This window comes from Ranitomeya imitator, chromosome 1 (assembly GCF_032444005.1).
Source record: "Ranitomeya imitator isolate aRanImi1 chromosome 1, aRanImi1.pri, whole genome shotgun sequence".
Taxonomy (NCBI): Eukaryota; Metazoa; Chordata; class Amphibia; order Anura; family Dendrobatidae; genus Ranitomeya; species Ranitomeya imitator.
In genome coordinates this window covers 506,190,749-506,210,881 of record NC_091282.1, presented here as the reverse complement: position 1 = coordinate 506,210,881, position 20,133 = coordinate 506,190,749, and the positions used below count along the sequence as shown (strand labels likewise).

General features: G+C 42.9%; 1 protein-coding gene across 2 annotated transcripts in view; it reads right to left on the bottom strand.

Moving 5' to 3' along the window:
* LOC138676828 (prostaglandin reductase 1-like) overlaps positions 1–20,133 on the bottom strand; it is a 142,140-nt gene that overhangs the window by 14,410 nt on the left and 107,597 nt on the right. For both annotated transcript variants that reach the window (XM_069766484.1, XM_069766491.1), the window contains exons 5-7: positions 8,501–8,668; positions 7,822–7,939; positions 465–620 (exon numbers count right to left, since the gene is read on the bottom strand). In XM_069766484.1, coding sequence (XP_069622585.1) covers positions 465–620; positions 7,822–7,939; positions 8,501–8,668 — 442 coding nt within the window. The remainder of the gene's footprint in view (positions 1–464; positions 621–7,821; positions 7,940–8,500; positions 8,669–20,133) is intronic.

Sequence of the window (20,133 nt, the reverse complement as noted above, 5' to 3'; positions counted from 1 at the left end):
AGCAGCTCAGTAAGGCCGGGATCACACATGCGAGAAACACGTCCGTGTCTCGCATGTGAAATCCAAGCTCTGGCGCCAGCACTGTGGAGCGGAGCGTGCAGCCGCATAGCAACACATGGAGCCGCACGCTCCTCTTCCAAGTGCGGGCGCCTGAGCTTGGATTTCACATGCGAGACACGGACGTGTTTCTCGCATGTATGATCCCGGCCTAAGTCATACATAACTAGAATCAGGGTCTCTGCACCTTCCCCGTGCTGCTTTCAAATTCCATAGCAAAAAAGCGGCTGGCAGATTATCTTTAAAAAATATATAATATTTTATAGTTACTTGTATTTTATGAGAATGTGCATCAGGATGTTATGAATGCTTTAGTTGGGCTGTCCTACAATTTGGAAAATCATCGCTGTGTTTCTAAATTATTCAACTAATAATAATAATACTAATAATGATAATAACATTCTTACATTCTCAAAGAAGCAGTCATAGCCCTCAGGGGATGCCTTCTTTAACGCCTCCTCCAGCGAGCCCACGGTCTTGTAGTTGAAGGCTTCATCAAACCCAATATCTTTCAGATATTGAACTTTGTCATCTGAGCCAGCTGAACCAACCACCTTACAACCCTGAGATAAATAGCATATGTCAGCTGGTAAGACTATTAACCAATGATAGCGTTTGATAAAGTGAATATAGTCATTGCATCTTTTACCGAAGAGCCACTGAGATGGTAGGAGCCGTGCTCAAATTGCTCTATCCTCCCAAACTCAGAAGCTTGGCAAAATCCCCCCAAAATCTAAAATAAGGATTTAGAAGCAACAACATATTCTCAAATCTGTCCAGATATTTTACAATACATAACTGTAATGTATTAAAGTGGTACTGTTGTGTTGTTTATAACTTTTTGAGTGAAATTTCCACAAACTTACTGTTTTATACTGCCATCTTAAAAATATATACTAAAGAGATTAGGATATTACTTGATTACATCATTGTTTCACGATTTTTTCCCATGGCATCACATAGCATTAGCTGCGAGGACCTCCCTGATAAACCAGAATAATCAGGCAGCACGGTGGCTCAGTGGTTATCACTGCAGCCTTGCGGTGCTGGAATCCTGGGTTCAAATCCCATCAAGGATAACATCTGCAAGGAGTCTGTATGTTCTCCCCGTGTTTGCGTGGGTTTTCTCTGGGTACTCCGGTTTCCTCCTACATTCCAAATTAGATTGTGAGCTCCATCGGGGACAGTGATGATAATGTGTGCAAACTGTAAAGAGCTGCGGAATATGATAGCGCTATATAAAGATTATTAATAGGGTATATAAGAAAGGGGTTTCTAAACTACGGTAAATAGTTTACTGGACATATACACTGCTCAAAAAAAGGGGAACACTAAAATACCACATCCTAGATATCGCTGAATAAAATATTCCAGCTGCAAATCTTTATTCATTACATAGTGGAATGTGTTCAGAACAATAAGAAATGTGTGTGTGGCCTCCACGTGCCTGTATGATCACCCTCCAATGCCTGGGCATAATGGCAGTCAGGGGACCTCTGGCTAGCACAAGGAGGGCTGTGTGGTCTTCCAAAGAAATGCCTCCCCACACTATTACTGACCCACTGCCAAACTGGTCATGCTGGAGGATGTTGTAGGCAGCAGAACATTCTCCATGGCGTCTCCAGACTCTGTCACATCTGTCACATGTGCTCAGTGTGCACCTGCTCTCATCCGTGAAGTGCACAGGGCACCACTGTCTAATCTGCCAATGTTTGCGTTCTCTGGCAAGTGCCAATCTCCCTGCACGGTGTTGGGCTGTAAGCACCACATCCCCTTTTGAACATTGGGCCCTCATACCACCCTCATGGAGTCTGTTTCTGACAGGTTGAGCAGACACATGTATGTTTTTGGCCTGCTGGAGGACATTTTGCAGGGTTCTGGCACTGATCCTTCTATTCCTCCTTGCACAAAGGGGGAGGTAGCAGTCCTGCTGCTGAGTTGATGCTCTCCTACAGCCTCCTCCATGTCTCCTGGTGTACTGGCCTGTCGCCTGATATCTGCTCCATGCTTTTGACACTGTGCTGACAGACACAGCTACCCCTCTTGCCACAGCTCAAATTGACGTGCCATCATTAATGAGCTTCATTACCTGAGCAACTTCTTCCTATGATACTGTACATCTAGGGGTGAGAGCAATGACAAAATGCAAAAGTGACCAAAACAACGGCGAAAAAGGATGAGAACACGGAAATAGTCTGTGGTTACCCCTTGGAGAGCACTTCTTTATAGGGGTTATCTTGCCAATTGCCTAAAATTTCTACTTGTCTGTTCCATTTGGACAACATCAGGAGAAGTTGATTCACAATCAGTGTTGCTTCATAACTGGACAGGTTGATTTCACAGATGTGTGATTAATTTGGAGTTACATTGTGTGGTTTAAGTGTTCCCTTTGTTTTTTTAGCAGTGTATGGTTAATACAACTGTTTTGAAGAAATCTACTACCACATAGAAATTTGTTCTTAGGGGTTGAGGAGGTATAAATGCAGAAGGGTCAGGCCTGAAGTGGCATTCTAACTGGCTCTCTGCTGGGCAATTTTTCAGTGGGCTGTACTGCCCGACTGCACAGTGGGCTGCATTTGGTAAATCTCATAATTTTTTTTACAGTTCCTTGAATTTTGTGGGGAGATGTTTGCTCAGCACATTCACTACAAGCCCATCAGTGTACTCAGGTACTGCATATGCAGTCAGCAGCATGCAGAGTAGGCATACTGGGGACATAGTGGCCCTAAGGGGTTGGGGAGCTCAGCTAGACTGCAGTGAATCAGGATGTGAGGGTGTAAACAACCTAAAATGTGGAGATTGTGGGCAAAGCCTAATGGGAAAGAGGTTCACAGTTTTGTAGTCCTTTAGCTTACCGATGGAATGGAGTGTCAGTCACAGATGACCATAGCCTGTCTATATGTTTGATATGTGTGTATCATATGTCTAATGTATTAGGGTATATTTCCTCGGTCAGTAAACGCTTGGACACTGCGTACAGCTGCAGTGTCCAATCTGCAGCGGCCAGATGTTACCACATAGTGGATGGGATTTTATGAAATCCCATCTCCACTATGTGTGCAGGGACACCCGCAGCTTCCCTGCATATACGCACATGCGGCGTGTCTTTCTAGACCGCAGCATGTCACTTATCTTGTGGAAACGCATTGTCTCCGAAAGATAAATATCACAGACCAATGTATAGGATGCGATGATTCCGCATAGTTCAATGAACACATGCGGAATCACCGCGCGTACAAAAGTCGTCAGCGCTTTAGACGGAGCGGACATGTTCTGCTTCCAAAGCGCTGCCAATACTGACAGTGGAAGCATACCCTTAGTGATATCAGTGTTTGGTATATATCCAATGTGTGAGTTTCGTATGTGATATATGTCCATATAGTGAGCGATATATATTCTATTTTTCGTGTGTGAGTGCTGCATATTATATACAGTTGTGCTCAAAAGTTTACATACCCCAGCAGGATTTTTGCTTTCTTGGCTTTTTTTCAGAGAATATAAATTATAACACCAAAACTTTTTATCCACTCGTGGTTAGTGGTTGGGCGAAGCAATTTGCTGTCAAACTAGTGTGTTTCTCTTTTTTTAAATCGTAATGACAACCCAAAACAGAGTAGTGTCGCATGGATTTGGCAGTTAATAGGTCGTTGGATACTTTAGTCACAGTTTCAGTGGAATGAAGTGGTCGGAAGCCAGATTGTAAGTAGTCAAAGGGGGAGCAGGAGGAAAGGTGGGAGGACAGTTCAAAATGGACGTGTTTTTCCAGTAGTTTTGAGTCATAAGGGAGGATTCATATGAAGCAATAGCTAGACAGAGAGGCTTTGTCAAGGATGAGCTTTTTGAGGATGGGGGTGATCAAGACACGTTTGAAGATTGAGGGGAAGACACCAGTTGTTAATGACAGGTTGAAGAGATGGGTTAGGGTGGGGATTGGGTCAAGTTCACAGATGGTAAGATGTGATTTGGAGAGTAAATAGGAAAGTTGATCTTCTGTAATGTTGGAGAAGCTGGTTTTGGAGGAGAGTGGCTGAGTAGTTATGAGGAGGGGCTGTAGGCTAAAGCTTTCTACAATGTTATTGATTTGCTTGATGAATGTGGCAAAATCTTCAGCTGATATAAGAGGGAGAAGGCACTAGCGGACAGAGGAGAGAACTGAAAGTGTTGAACAACTTTTTTAGGGTTGTGAGTCGGGGAAGATATTAGACATATGAAGTATTTTTGTTTTGCTGCACTGAACATGGACTTGAAAGTAGTGAGGGATGGTCAGAATGCGATGAAGTGCTCATTGGAGTGAGATGTTTTCCATGTTTGCTCAGCAACCCTGGAAGCCCGCCTCAGTTCTTTAGTTAGGCTGGTGTGCCAGGGTTACCTTTTGATTGTGCAAGTTTTGGTATGTATGAGGAGGGCAATCGATAGCTGCAGCTGTTGTGGTGTTATATAAATCATCAGCAGCATCTGCATTGTGTAAGAAACTTATGTCTGTAAGAGGGAGACGGAAGGGATTCAGAGAGTGAGAGTCGGTCGAGGTATTTGAGATTTCTGCAAGGGTGTACAAGTTTGTGGAGTGGGATTGTGCACCTGGAGAGAGGGAAGGAAATGTAAGTAGAATGTGGTCATAAAGAGGGAGAAGTTAGTTAAAGAAGTTAAATAGGGAACAGAGCAGGGTTTAGATGAGATTCAGTTTGTAGCCATCTTTGTGAGTGGCTGTGGAAGACCATTGAGCAAGGCCAAAGGAGGAAGAGAGAGATAGAAGCCATGGCGATAGTGGGGATGTCAGCAGAAAGGAAATGAAGAAGCCAGGTGGTGAAGAGGTTGAAGGTGGTGGTGGTGGCCCTGGGCCAGTATCATGTATTATATAATGAACTAGGGAACATTGATCTCTGTCTTTTCCCAAAGTATTATCAGGTAGCCCAGGGACAGATGACGTACGAGCGGGGATGCCATTATCACATATCTTTATAGGGTGCCAACCTCCGCAGATAGGAAGGGGTGTATTAGCTTACAATAGGGATAGAGAACCCCTCTATCACTTTCTGTATATAGCTCTAGTATCATGCACTGGTTCACTTTTTACATGCACACTTTATTTACATTTTTGTTTGGTTTTGAATGAACAATTTTAGCATTAACCTAATAAAGGTTATATTTTATAAGGTTTTTCTTGGAAGTCCAATGTAAGTACTGTTATTCTTGCTGTTATAAAATGTCCAGCATGCTCAGTGATTGGCTGCAGCATTGATGTGCGCTATGGTCGTGACATCACTGCAGCTAAAACACAGAGACCAGAACAATTACTTAGAGCCTTTGCTGAACCTAGAGAAGAGGAGAACTATCTGTGTTTGTTTTTTACATGCATAAAAGTTCTCGGGACTGCGGCGCTGTCAAACCCCTTTACTTGGTTGTTACGATATCCAATAGATATCACTGAATGATAGATACCCTTCTCATTTATGGTCTCTTCTTCAGTTGTAAAGGACAGCCACACTGGGACCCGATGGCTTTTAGCATCAGAAGATAGCGTGTGGCATTTTTTTTTTATACAATGGTTGCTTTAAAGGGACACTGTCACCTGAATTTGGAGGGAACAATCTTCAGCCATGGAGGCGGGGTTTTGGGGTTTTTGATTCACCCTTTCCTTACCCGCTGGCTGCACGCTGGCTGCAATATTGGATTGAAGTTCATTCTCTGTCCTCTGTAGTACATGCCTGCATAAGGTAATCTTGCCTTGCGCAGGCGTGTACTATGGAGGACAGAGAATGAACTTCAATCCAATATTGCAGCCAGCATGCAGCCAGCGGGTAAGGAAAGGGTGAATCAAAAACCCCAAAACCCCGCCTCCATGGCTGAAGATTGTTCCCTCCAAATTCAGGTGACAGTGTCCCTTTAAGGGAACAATTGAATCCTTTATAGATAATTTCTTGCTGTCTGTTCAACTCCAGTTTTTTCATATTCACTATGATCTATTGTAAATATACAGTATATATTCTCTATATATTTATTTGTCTAAGGGTTTTTCCGTCTGTCTGTCTGTCTGTCTTTCTGTCCTGGAAATCCCGCGTCTCTGATTGGTCGAGGCCGCCAGGCCTCGACCAATCAGAGACCGGCACAGCATCAACGTAGAAATCCCGCGTCTCTGATTGGTCGAGGCTGCCGGGCCTCGACCAATCAGCAACGGGCACAGCGACGATGATGTCATAAAGGACGTAGACATCCCGCGTCTGATTGGTCGAGGCCGCCAGGCCTCAACCAATCAGCAACGGGCACAGCGATGATGATGTCGTAATGGTTGCCATGGCGACGATGATGTCATAAAGGTTGCCTCGGCCAATCAGCGACGGGCACAGTCTGCCGCGAATCCTGGAATCGTCATTGTCCATATACTACGGGGACATGCATATTCTAGAATACCTGATGCGTTAGAATCGGGCCACAATTCCAGAATTCGCGGCAGACTGTGCCCGTCGCTGATTGGTCGAGGCAACCTTTATGACATCATCGTCGCCATGGCAACCATTATGACATCATCGTCGCTGTGCCCGTTGCTGATTGGTTGAGGCCTGGCGGCCTCGACCAATCAGACGCGGGATGTCTACGTCCTTTATGACATCATCGTCGCTGTGCCCGTTGCTGATTGGTCGAGGCCTGGCGGCGTCGACCATTCAGAGACGCGGGATTTCCAGGACAGACAGACAGACAGAAAGACAGACAGACAGACAGAAAGACAGACAGACGGAAAAACCCTTAGACAATTATATATATAGACTAGATTGTGGCCCGATTCTAACGCATCGGGTTTTCTAGAATATGCATGTCCCCGTAGTATATGGACAATGATGATTCCAGAATTCGCAGCAGACTGTGCCTGTCGCTGATTGGTCGAAGCAACCATTATGACATCTACGTCGATACTGTGCCCGTCGCTGAATCAGAAACGTGGGATTTCTACGTCCTTTATGACATCATCGTCGCTGTGCCCGTTGCTGATTGGTCGAGGCCTGGCGGCCTCGACCAATCAGAGACGCGGGATTTCCAGGACAGAAAGACAGACAGACGGAAAAACCCTTAGACAATTATATATATACTAGATTGTGGCCCGATTCTAACGCATCGGGTATTCTAGAATATGCATGGCCCCGTAGTATATGGACAATGATGATTCCAGAATTCACGGCAGACTGTGCCCGTCGCTGATTGGTTGAGGCAACCTTTATGACATCATCGTCGCCATGGCAACCATTATGACATCTACGTCGATACTGTGCCCGTCGCTGAATCAGAGACGCGGGATTTCTACGTCGATACTGTGCTCGTCGCTGATTGGTCGAGGCCTGGCGGCCTCGACCAATCAGAGACGCGGGATTTCCAGGACAGACAGACAAACAGACAGAAAGACAGACAGACAGACGGAAAAACCCTTAGACAATTATATATATAGATATATATATATTTCGGTCAATGATGATTGAGGGGCTTTACAAAGCAAAACAAAACTTGCTAAAACTGAAGTTGTACACAGATATATTTCTGGGAAATTAGAGGGTCGTTAGTTTTCATGGGCTTTTCTGGTTTGTGTGCCAGGGTGGCCCTAAGGTGTGCACAGAAAGTCATAGAAAAATAACGAGGATATCAAAGCCTGCAAAAAGTGTACTAAGAAATGCTAGTCTTTACCTCAAGCTACTAAAAATATTATAAACTATGTAAAATAGAATATTAAGAAAAATATGAAGGCAACATTTTTTTTGTCTTCATAGTGATTGTACTCACAATAATTTTTGCGATCTGCCCAACTAATGATCCAACAGCCCCAGCAGCTCCATTAACCAAAACAATTTCACCTTTTTTTGCAAAGCAGATCTCTTTTAAGCCAAAATATGCTGTTAAACTGTAAAACACAATAATTATTCAATTATTAGCATTCATTACTGGCGTATTAGCATTTATCCTGACTTATATTTCTTTTATTCGTTGTCTATACTATTTAAGGAGCAAAAGGGGATCAAGCTTAGCAAGCCAAGAGAACATTCGATCTTTACCTTTTAGTACACTGTATCAATTAAGTAGAAACTCAGATGCAGTAGAAGTACAATGCAAATTTTCGCCTGCTTAATAAATGGCTCCATATTATAGGTGAATGGATTAGATTAAAGGGACTGTATCAGCACAGAATGACTGTTCAAACCAAATACTTATCGGTGCATCACAGTGGGGTCAATCATTTATATACTCCTTCCCACCGGCTTGGTTTCCATCTATCTCCTCCCTTTTCTTGATCTATGAAGCCAAAGCTGATAATCAAGGAGGGGGGGAGGGCGAAATTTAGGGAAAACATTCAGGTAGGAAGGTGTATATAAATGTATGGCAACACCTTAATTCACTAAGCTCCTGTAGTACTTGGTTTGAACGGTCATTCTGTGCTGACAGAGACCCTATAATGGATACTCACCCTGGCATTCCAATTGTTCCAAGAGCCAGAGACTTGGGAATGTGGTCAGGCCAATTTGCTAATAATGGAGTCAGATCTTTGCCTTGAGAGATTGAATGAGTTGTCCAACCAGCGTTTGAAAGAACATAGCTGCCGGCCGGGAAAGTGGTATTATTACTTTCCAAAACTCTATGGAAACAAAATTATAATTATTAATGTATTTCTTGTCTATCACATTTATTGAAATTAATGGATCTATAATCATGTTTTTATGTTCAACCAGTATTTAAAAGGGTTAGCCAGGACTTAAAAAGTGTTTGTTCTAGAAAGAATAGTAGACCAATAATTAAAGGGTGCATCCAGGTTTGAGATGAAAAGCTAGGTGACAGCAGGCTTCTAAATTCTCACAGCACATACACTGCACACTTTTAGGATTCTCCCTGGCACAAGTGTACGATTTCTATACTTCTGGCCACATTCCGACTAGACTTGTCCAAACTCCCTCAATTCATTTTCATTGAGTGAGGCCAGGCATGTCTAGTCGGCACGTCACGTGACCACATGTATGCAAAGCACTGGCACCAGAGAATTCTGACAGAGTGCAGTGCACACTGTGAGAATCCAGAAGTCTGGAATCACATAGAATAAGTAGAAAAAATAATGCCAGCTCACCAATTGTCATAGTCCAGTGTGCAGGGAAATCACGATCCGAATATTTGTGTGACAATGAGAAAAAATAGAAAAAAAAAATATTTCCAGCTCCTGGTAAAATTTCTTTAAGCTTTATTCCATCATAGGTTAAAAAATATCATTCTGATACAAAGCAGAAATGCAAAAAGTGATGCGTTTTGAATGGATGCAACTGTTCTTTGTCAAAGCACAAAGAATGATTGCAACTCATCACAAATTTTTACAACCCGTTTAACCCCTTAGTGACAGAGCCAATTTGGTACTTAATGACCGAGCCAATTTTTACAATTCTGACCACTGCCACTTTATGAGGTTATAACTCTGGAACGCTTTAACGGATCCCGCTGATTCTGAGATTGTTTTTTCATGACATATTGTACTTCATGTTAGTGGTAACATTTCTTCGATATTGCTTGCGATTATTTATGAAAAAAATGGAAATATGGCGAAAATTTTTAAAATTTAGCAATTTTCAAAATTTGTATTTTTATGCCCTTAAATCAGAGAGATATGTCACAAAAAATAGTTAAAGAATAACATTTCCCACATGTCTACTTTACATCAGCACAATTTTGAAAACATTTTTTTTTGTTAGGGAGTTATAAGGGTTAAAAGTTGACCAGCAATATCTCATTTTTACAACACCATTGTTTTTAGGGACCACATCACATTTGAAGTCATTTTGAGGGGTCTATATGATAGAAAATACCAAAAGGTGACACCATTCTTACAACTGCACCCCTCAAGGTGCTCAAAACCACATTTAAGAAGTTTATTAACCCTTTACGTGCTTCACAGTAACTGAAACAATGTGGAAGGAAAAAATAAACATTTAACTTTTTTTTTGCAAACATTTTACTTCAGAACCATCTTTTTTAATTTTCAAAAGTGTAAAAACAGAAATTTAACCATAAATTTTGTTGTGCAATTTCTCCTGAATACGTCTATACCCCATATGTGGGGGTAAACCACTGTTTGGGCGCACCGCAGAGCTTGGAAGAGAAGGAGCGCCATTTGACTTTTTCAATGCAGAATTGGCTGGAATTGAGATCGGACGCCATGTCACGTTTAGAGAGCCCCTGATGTGCCTAAACAGTGGAAACCCCCCACAAGTGACACCATTTTGGAAACTAGACCCCTTAAGGAACTTATCTAGATGTGTGGTGAGCACTTTGAACCCCCAAGTGCTTCACAGAAGTTTATAACGTAGAGCCGTGAAAATAAAAAATCGCATTTGTTTACACAAAAATAATATTTTGCCCACAAATTCTTATTTTCAAAAGGGTAACAGGAGAAATTAGACCACAAAAGTTGTTGTGCAATTTCTCCTGAGTACGTAAATACCCCATATGTGGGGGTAAACCACTGTTTGGGCGCACCGCAGAGCTTGGAAGAGAAGGAGTGCCGTTTTACTTTTTCAATTTAGAATTGGCTGGAATTGAGATCGAACGCCATGCCGCGTTTGGAGAGCCCCTGATGTGCCTAAACAGTGGAAACCCCCGACAAGTGACCCCATTTTGGAAACTAGACCCCTTTAGGAACTTATCTAGATGTGTGGTGAGCACGTTAAACCCCCAGGTGCTTCATAGAAGTTTATAACGTAGAGCCGTGAAAAAAAAAAAAAAAAATCACATTTTTTCTACAAAAATGATCTTTTTGCCCCCAAATTTTTATTTTCACAAGGGTAACAAGAGAAATTAGACCCCAAAAGTTGTTGTGCAATTTCTCCTGAGTAAGTCAATACCCCATATGGGGGGTAAACCACTGTTTGGGCGCACCGCAGAGCTTGGAAGAGAATGAGTGCCGTTTTACTTTTTCAATGTAGAATTGGCTGGAATTGAGATCGGACGCCATGTTGCGTTTGGAGAGCCCCTGATGTGCCTAAACAGTGGAAACCCCCCACAAGTGACACCATTTTGGAAACTAGACCCCTAACGGAACTTATATAGATGTGTGGTGAGCACTTTAAACCCCCAGGTGCTTCAAGGAAGCTTATAACGTAGAGCGTGAAAATAAAAAATCCTTTTTTTTCCCCTCAAAAATGATTTTTTAGCCTGCAATTTTTTTATTTTCTCAAGGGTATCAGGAGACATTGGACCCCAAAATCTGTTACAAAACAAAAGGGGAGAAGCCAGCGCTGCTTGTGGTCAGAACGCAATACAAAAAGTGCAAATGCACATATTAATTTCTGACTGTATATCAAAATGAGACATTTAGCAAACAATTGATCAATTCTTTGAGCCACCCCGCCACGTCACGACATTCTCTTGGGGCAGTCCTGCTCTACGATTTTTATATTCGCTGTGCCATTACGGCCTCCTTAATATGTTAGGAGAAAGACCACGTTAGTCCCACTGTACGTTTTTTTTTTTTAAGGCCTCCTAAATGTGTTAAAAGCGGGACCATATTGAATGCAAACCGTACCTGTAGCTTTTCCGAATCACTCCCATGGCGCCAGAAAGGGTAAGCGACAATAACGGTCGACCAGGTCCAAACATGGACATTTCAGATCTGACCTCCACAATGCCAGACCAGCACCATGGATGAAGAGAGAGACAGGCCCAGGCACAGATGCACTAATTAAAACAGAGCCCGGGGCAGGGCAGGGCTGCTGTATGTGTGTACAGCAGCCTAGATCAATCACAATCTCAGCCTGTCTCACTCTTCATCTTTGGTGCGGGTTTGGCAGTGTGGAAGCCAGATCTGAAATGTCCGCACTGGACCTGATCGGCCTTTACCTGCGCTTGCCTTTCCTGGCACCAAGGGAGTGATTCTGAAAATGCTCCAGGTACAGTTCGCATTTAATGTGGTCCTTTTTTTTTTTATACTCTTTATACATTCAGGAGGCCATAATGGCACAACGTAACTAAAAAACGTAGATTAGGACTGCCTCATTATGAGAATGCCGTGAAGTGGCGGGGTAGCTCAAAGAATTGATCAATTGTTTGCTAAATGTCTCATATTTGAAATACAGTTAGAATTTATGTGCAATTGCTCTTCAGTTATTGCGTTCTGACCATAAGCACTGCTGGCTTCTTCCCTTTTTTTTGCTTTGCATTGGTATGTGGCTGACCACCACTGTTGCCGCGCACGCTGGGTTATGTGCGCCATTCTTTGTGTTCACTGTGATTGATAGGCTGCTGTGCACACACATAGCAGCCCTGCCCTGCCTCAGGCTCTAGTTAATTGTGCACCTGTGTCTCAGCCTGTCTCACCCTTCATCTTTGGTGCGGGTTTGGCAGTGTGGAAGCCAGATCTGAAATGTCCGCACTGGACCTGATCGGCCTTCACCTGCGCTTGCCTTTCCTGGCACCAAGGGAGTGATTCAGAAAATGCTCCAGGTACAGTTCGCATTTAATGTGGTCCTTTTTTTTTTTTATACTCTTTATACATTCAGGAGGCCATAATGGCACAACGTAAATAAAATACGTAGATTAGGACTGCCCCATAATGAGAATGCCGTGAAGTGGCGGGGTAGCTCAAAGAATTGATCAAATGTTTGCTAAATGTCTCATATTTGAAATACAGTTAGAATTTATGTGCAATTGCACTTCAGTTATTGTGTTCTGACCACAAGCAGTGCTGGCTTCTTCCCTTTTTTTCCCCAAAATCTGTTGACCAGTGTGTCCTAAGTATGCTGATACCCCATATATGTTGGGGGGGGCACTGTTTTGGAACCCATCGGGGCTCGGAAGGGAATCCTAACACTTAGATAAAAAATAGCTTAGACATGTTTGGTGTCTATGAGCTCATAATAACCTGGATAATCAAAATAGCAGGTCATTTTTTTTGCATTTAGTGAACCTAGCAAAAAAGCCAAACAAAAACAACTTTTTTCCTTTTTATAGTACTGTACATGACATGCTAATATCAATGATGTCATTCAAAAGTACAACTCCTCCCGCAAAAAATAAATCCTCACATGGCCATATTGATGGAAAGATAAAAACATTATGGCTCTGGGAAGGATGGGAGCGAAAAACAAAAACAAAAAAATGAAAATATCCCGGATCATGAAGGGGTTAATGTCACATAACTGCACTCTGTGATATCTTTATTCTGCCTTCTGTACCTGTTGTGGTTGCTGCTGCTGATGTTAACACAAATTGGTGGAAATGTGAAAAGTCATGATTGGTCTACATCCAAGAGAGCGTCAAATGATGCTCCCTCTCCCATCATTCCCCTCTGCCTATGCGGATGACGTCACTTCATCACGCACCCACTGTATGCCGCCGCTGAGACCCGAGCCGAGCCTGGAGCAGTGTGGGGCATAAGGAGATGTGAGGATTGTGTGTTGTTTTTTCTTCTTTTTAAATATATACAGGTCCTTCTCAAAAAATTAGCATATAGTGTTAAAGTTCATTATTTACCATAATGTAATGATTACAATTAAACTTTCATATATTATAGATTCATTATCCACCAACTGAAATTTGTCAGGTCTTTTATTGTTTTAATACTGATGATTTTGGCATACAACTCCTGATAACCCAAAAAACCTGTCTCAATAAATTAGCATATCAAGAAAAGGTTCTCTAAACGACCTATTACCCTAATCGTCTGAATCAACTAATTAACTCTAAACACACATTCGCCAGAAGACTCGCTACACTCATCAGGAGGGCGTTAAACTAGAAGAAGAGGGGACGGGAAGAAAAACATTAGACTCGAACAAAGACGACCCAGGAAAACATACTCAGAAGGGAGGTAAGAACATTTCTAAAACAATCCACAGTGAGGAGATTGGAACAAAACAAAATCCTCTAAACTGCATGCTCGCAAACGCCAGAAGCCTGACAAACAAGATGGAAGAACTAGAAGCAGAAATATCTACAGGTAACTTTGACATAGTGGGAATAACGGAGACATGGTTAGATGAAAGCTATGACTTGGCAGTTAACTTACAGGGTTACAGTCTGTTTAGAAAGGATCGTAAAAATCGGAGAGGAGGAGGGGTTTGTCTCTATGTAAAGTCTTGTCTAAAGTCCACTTTAAGGGAGGATATTAGCGAAGGGAATGAGGATGTCGAGTCCATATGGGTTGAAATTCATGGAGGGAAAAATGGTAACAAAATTCTCATTGGGGTCTGTTACAAACCTCCAAATATAACAGAAAGCATGGAAAGTTTACTTCTAAAGCAGATAGATGAAGCTGCAACCCATAATGAGGTCCTGGTTATGGGGGACTTTAACTACCCGGATATTAACTGGGAAACAGAAACCTGTGAAACCCATAAGAACTGCCATCCCGCTCAGGTCACCCCCACTTTCCACACCTATAGAAACATACAGGCCATTAACACCCAGAAACTTATGATGAACTTGCAGTTCTCATTGGCCCCTATTTCCTCCATCTCATGTCCTGATTCTGCATTGAAGCATTACAATGAAACCCTGCAAAGTGCTCTGGATGAAGCTGCTCCTCCTATACATAAAACAACTCGGCACAGACGGCAACAACCGTGGCACACGCTGCAAACACGTTTCCTGCAGCGGTGCTCCAGGTGCGCAGAACGTCTGTGGAGAAAATCTAATCTACCCGAAGATTTCATCCATTATAAGTTCATGCTAAAGACATACAATTCTGCCCTTCACCTCTCCAAACAAACTTACTTCAACACCCTCATCACCTCCCTGTCCAATAACCCTAAACGTCTCTTTGACACGTTCCAGTCCCTACTCAACCCAAGAGAGCAGGCCCCAACCACGGATCTCCGTGCTGACGATCTGGCCAATTACTTCAAAGAAAAAATTGACCACATTCGACAGGAAATCATCTCCCAATCTCTTCATACCATGCACTGTCCTCCCTCCCCCACTGCATCTAGTTCACTCTCTGACTTTGAAGCAGTTACAGAAGAAGAAGTAAGCAGGCTCCTTGCATCTTCGCGCCCGACCACTTGCACCAGTGACCCCATTCCGTCACATCTCCTCCAGTCCCTTTCCCCGGCTATCACCTCTCACCTAACAAAAATATTCAACCTTTCCCTCACTTCCGGTATTTTTCCCTCCTCATTTAAGCATGCCATCATACATCCATTACTTAAAAAACCATCCCTCGATCAAAACTGTGCCGCTAATTATAGACCTGTCTCTAATCTTCCCTTCATCTCTAAACTCCTCGAACGCCTGGTCCACTCCCGTCTTACCCGCTATCTCTCAGATAACTCTCTTCTCGACCCTCTTCAATCTGGCTTCCGCTCTTTACACTCTACTGAAACTGCCCTCATTAAAGTCTCTAATGACCTACTAACAGCTAAATCTAATGGTCACTACTCCATGCTAATTCTCTTGGATCTCTCTGCAGCATTTGACACTGTGGATCATCAGCTCCTCCTCACTATGCTCCGCTCCATCGGCCTCAAGGACACCGTTCTCTCCTGGTTCTCCTCCTATCTCTCTGACCGATCCTTCACTGTATGTTTTGCTGGTTCCTCCTCCTCTCACCTTCCCCTTACTGTTGGGGTTCCTCAAGGATCAGTCCTAGGCCCCCTACTCTTCTCGTTGTATACTGCCCCTATTGGACAAACAATCAGTAGATTTGGTTTCCAGTACCATCTCTATGCTGACGACACCCAATTATACACTTCTGCTCCCGATATCACACCGACCTTTTTAGAAAACACCAGTGATTGTCTTACCGCTGTCTCTAACATCATGTCCTCCCTCTATCTGAAACTAAACCTGTCAAAAACTGAACTCCTCGTGTTCTCTCCCTCTACTAACCTACCTTTGCCTGACATTGCCATCTCCGTGTGCGGTTCCACCATTACTCCAAAGCAACATGCCCGCTGCCTTGGGGTCATCCTTGATTCTGACCTTTCATTCACCCCCTACATCCGATCACTGGCTCGCTCTTCTTACCTGCATCTCAAAAACATTTCTAGAATTCGCCCTTTTCTTAATTTCGACTCTGCAAAAACTCTGACTGTTTCACTTATTCATTCTCGTCTGGACTATTGTAACTCTACTAATCGGTCTCCCTCTTGCAAAACTCTCCCCGCTCCAATCTGTCCTGAATGCTGCAGCCAGGATCATATTCCTCACCAACCGTTACACCAATGCCTCTACCCTGTGCCAGTCATTACACTGGCTACCCATCCACTCCAGAATCCAGTACAAAACTACTACCCTCATCCACAAAGCACTCCATGGCTCAGCACCACCCTACATCTCCTCCCTGGTATCAGTCTACCACCCTACCCGTGCCCTCCGCTCCGCTAATGACCTCAGGTTAGCATCCTCAATAATCAGAACCTCCCACTCCCGTCTCCAAGACTTTACACGTGCTGCGCCGATTCTTTGGAATGCACTACCTAGGTTAATACGATTAATCCCCAATCCCCACAGTTTTAAGCGTGCCCTAAAAACTCATTTGTTCAGACTGGCCTACCGCCTCAATGCATTAACCTAACGATCCCTGTGTGGCCTATTTATAATAAAAAAAAAAAAAAAAAAAGGTTCCTCGCATCATGTTCTCATACACTTTATGCAGTATTAGCCCTCTGTGTCTGTACTGCTACATACTTAGGCAGGTAACTGGTTCATGCAGCTTTACATGAACACCTGAGCCTTACACTATAGCTGGTCCGAATAACTAAAGCAATTGTTACCATCCACCTCTCGTGTCTCCCCTTTTCCCCATAGTTTGTAAGCTTGCGAGCAGGGCCCTCACTCCTCCTGGTATCTGTTTTGAACTGTATTTCTGTTATGATGTAATGTTTATTGTCTGTACAAGTCCCCTCTATAATTTGTAAAGCGCTGCGGAATATGTTGGCGCTATATAAATAAAATTATTATTATTATAAAGGCAACAGGTTTCTGCTAATAACCAAGAAAAATTATCTTTCACAAATGGTGCAGAATCCAACCAGAGGAGCAGCACTTTTAGACCTAATACTATCTAATAGACCTGACAGAATAACAAATCTGCAGGTGGTTGGGCATTTAGGAAATAGCGACCACAATATTGTGCAGTTTCACCTGTCTTTCACTAGGGGGACTTGTCAGGGTGTCACAAAAACATTGAACTTTAGGAAGGCAAAGTTTGAACAGCTTAGAGATGCCCTTAATCTGGTAGACTGGGACAATATCCTCAGAAATGAGAATACAGATAATAAATGGGAAATGTTTAAGAACATCCTAAATAGGCAGTGTAAGCGGTTTATACCTTGTGGGAATAAAAGGACTAGAAATAGGAAAAACCCAATGTGGCTAAACAAAGAAGTAAGACAGGCAATTAACAGTAAAAAGAAAGCATTTGCACTACTAAAGCAGGATAGCACCATTGAAGCTCTAAAAAACTATAGGGAGAAAAATACTTTATCTAAAATACTAATTAAAGCTGCCAAAAAGGAAACAGAGAAGCACATTGCTAAGGAGAGTAAAACTAATCCCAAACTGTTCTTCAACTATATCAATAATAAAAGAATAAAAACTGAAAATGTAGGCCCCTTAAAAAATAGTGAGGAAAGAATGGTTGTAGATGACGAGGAAAAAGCTAACATATTAAACACCTTCTTCTCCACGGTATTCACGGTGGAAAATGAAATGCTAGGTGAAATCCCAAGAAACAATGAAAACCCTATATTAAGGGTCACCAATCTAACCCAAGAAGAGGTGCGAAACCGGCTAAATAAGATTAAAATAGATAAATCTCCGGGTCCGGATGGCATACACCCACGAGTACTAAGAGAACTAAGTAATGTAATAGATAAACCATTATTTCTTATTTTTAGTGACTCTATAGCGACAGGGTCTGTTCCGCAGGACTGGCGCATAGCAAATGTGGTGCCAATATTCAAAAAGGGCTCTAAAAGTGAACCTGGAAATTATAGGCCAGTAAGTCTAACCTCTATTGTTGGTAAAATATTTGAAGGGTTTCTGAGGGATGTTATTCTGGATTATCTCAATGAGAATAACTGTTTAACTCCATATCAGCATGGGTTTATGAGAAATCGCTCCTGTCAAACCAATCTAATCAGTTTTTATGAAGAGGTAAGCTATAGACTGGACCACGGTGAGTCATTGGACGTGGTATATCTCGATTTTTCCAAAGCGTTTGATACCGTGCCGCACAAGAGGTTGGTACACAAAATGAGAATGCTTGGTCTGGGGGAAAATGTGTGTAAATGGGTTAGTAACTGGCTTAGTGATAGAAAGCAGAGGGTGGTTATAAATGGTATAGTCTCTAACTGGGTCGCTGTGACCAGTGGGGTACCGCAGGGGTCAGTATTGGGACCTGTTCTCTTCAACATATTCATTAATGATCTGGTAGAAGGTTTACACAGTAAAATATCGATATTTGCAGATGATACAAAACTATGTAAAGCAGTTAATACAAGAGAAGATAGTATTCTGCTACAGATGGATCTGGATAAGTTGGAAACTTGGGCTGAAAGGTGGCAGATGAGGTTTAACAATGATAAATGTAAGGTTATACACATGGGAAGAGGGAATCAATATCACCATTACACACTGAACGGGAAACCACTGGGTAAATCTGACAGGGAGAAGGACTTGGGGATCCTAGTTAATGATAAACTTACCTGGAGCAGCCAGTGCCAGGCAGCAGCTGCCAAGGCAAACAGGATCATGGGGTGCATTAAAAGAGGTCTGGATACACATGATGAGAGCATTATACTGCCTCTGTACAAATCCCTAGTTAGACCGCACATGGAGTACTGTGTCCAGTTTTGGGCACCGGTGCTCAGGAAGGATATAATGGAACTAGAGAGAGTACAAAGGAGGGCATCAAAATTAATAAAGGGGATGGGAGAACTACAATACCCAGATAGATTAGCGAAATTAGGATTATTTAGTCTAGAAAAAAGACGACTGAGGGGCGATCTAATAACCATGTATAAGTATATAAGGGGACAATACAAATATCTCGCTGAGGATCTGTTTATACCAAGGAAGGTGACGGGCACAAGGGGGCATTCTTTGCGTCTGGAGGAGAGAAGGTTTTTCCACCAACATAGAAGAGGATTCTTTACTGTTAGGGCAGTGAGAATCTGGAATTGCTTGCCTGAGGAGGTGGTGATGGCGAACTCAGTCGAGGGGTTCAAGAGAGGCCTGGATGTCTTCCTGGAGCAGAACAATATTGTATCATACAATTATTAGGTTCTGTAGAAGGACGTAGATCTGGGGATTTATTATGATGGAATATAGGCTGAACTGGATGGACAAATGTCTTTTTTCGGCCTTACTAACTATGTTACTATGTTACTATGTTACATGCAAAAGATACCTGAGGCTTTTATAAACTCCCTGCCGGGTTCATTACTCAAAACCCCCATCATGGGTAAGACTAGCGACCTGACAGATGTCAAGAAGGCCATCATTGACACCCTCAAGCAAGAGGGTAAGACCCAGAAAGAAATTTCTCAACAAATAGGCTGTTCCCAGAGTGCTGTATCAAGGCACCTCAATGGTAAGTCTGTTGGAAGGAAACAATGTGGCAGAAAACGCTGTACAACGAGAAGAGGAGACCGGACCCTGAGGAAGATTGTGGAGAAGGACCGATTCCAGACCTTGGGGAACCTGAGGAAGCAGTGGACTGAGTCTGGTGTGGAAACATCCAGAGCCACCGTGCACAGGCGTGTGCAGGAAATGGGCTACAGGTGCCGCATTCCCCAGGTAAAGCCACTTTTGAACCATAAACAGCGGCAGAGGCGCCTGACCTGGGCTACAGAGAAGCAGCACTGGACTGTTGCTAAGTGGTCCCAAGTACTTTTTTCTGATGAAAGCAAATTTTGCATGTCATTCGGAAATCAAGGTGCCAGAGTCTGGAGGAAGACTGGGGAGAAGGAAATGCCAAAATGCCTGAAGTCCAGTGTCAAGTACCCACAGTCAGTGATGGTGTGGGGTGCCATGTCAGCTGCTGGTGTTGGTCCACTGTGTTTCATCAAGGGCAGGGTCAATGCAGCTAGCTATCAGGAGATTTTGGAGCACTTCATGCTT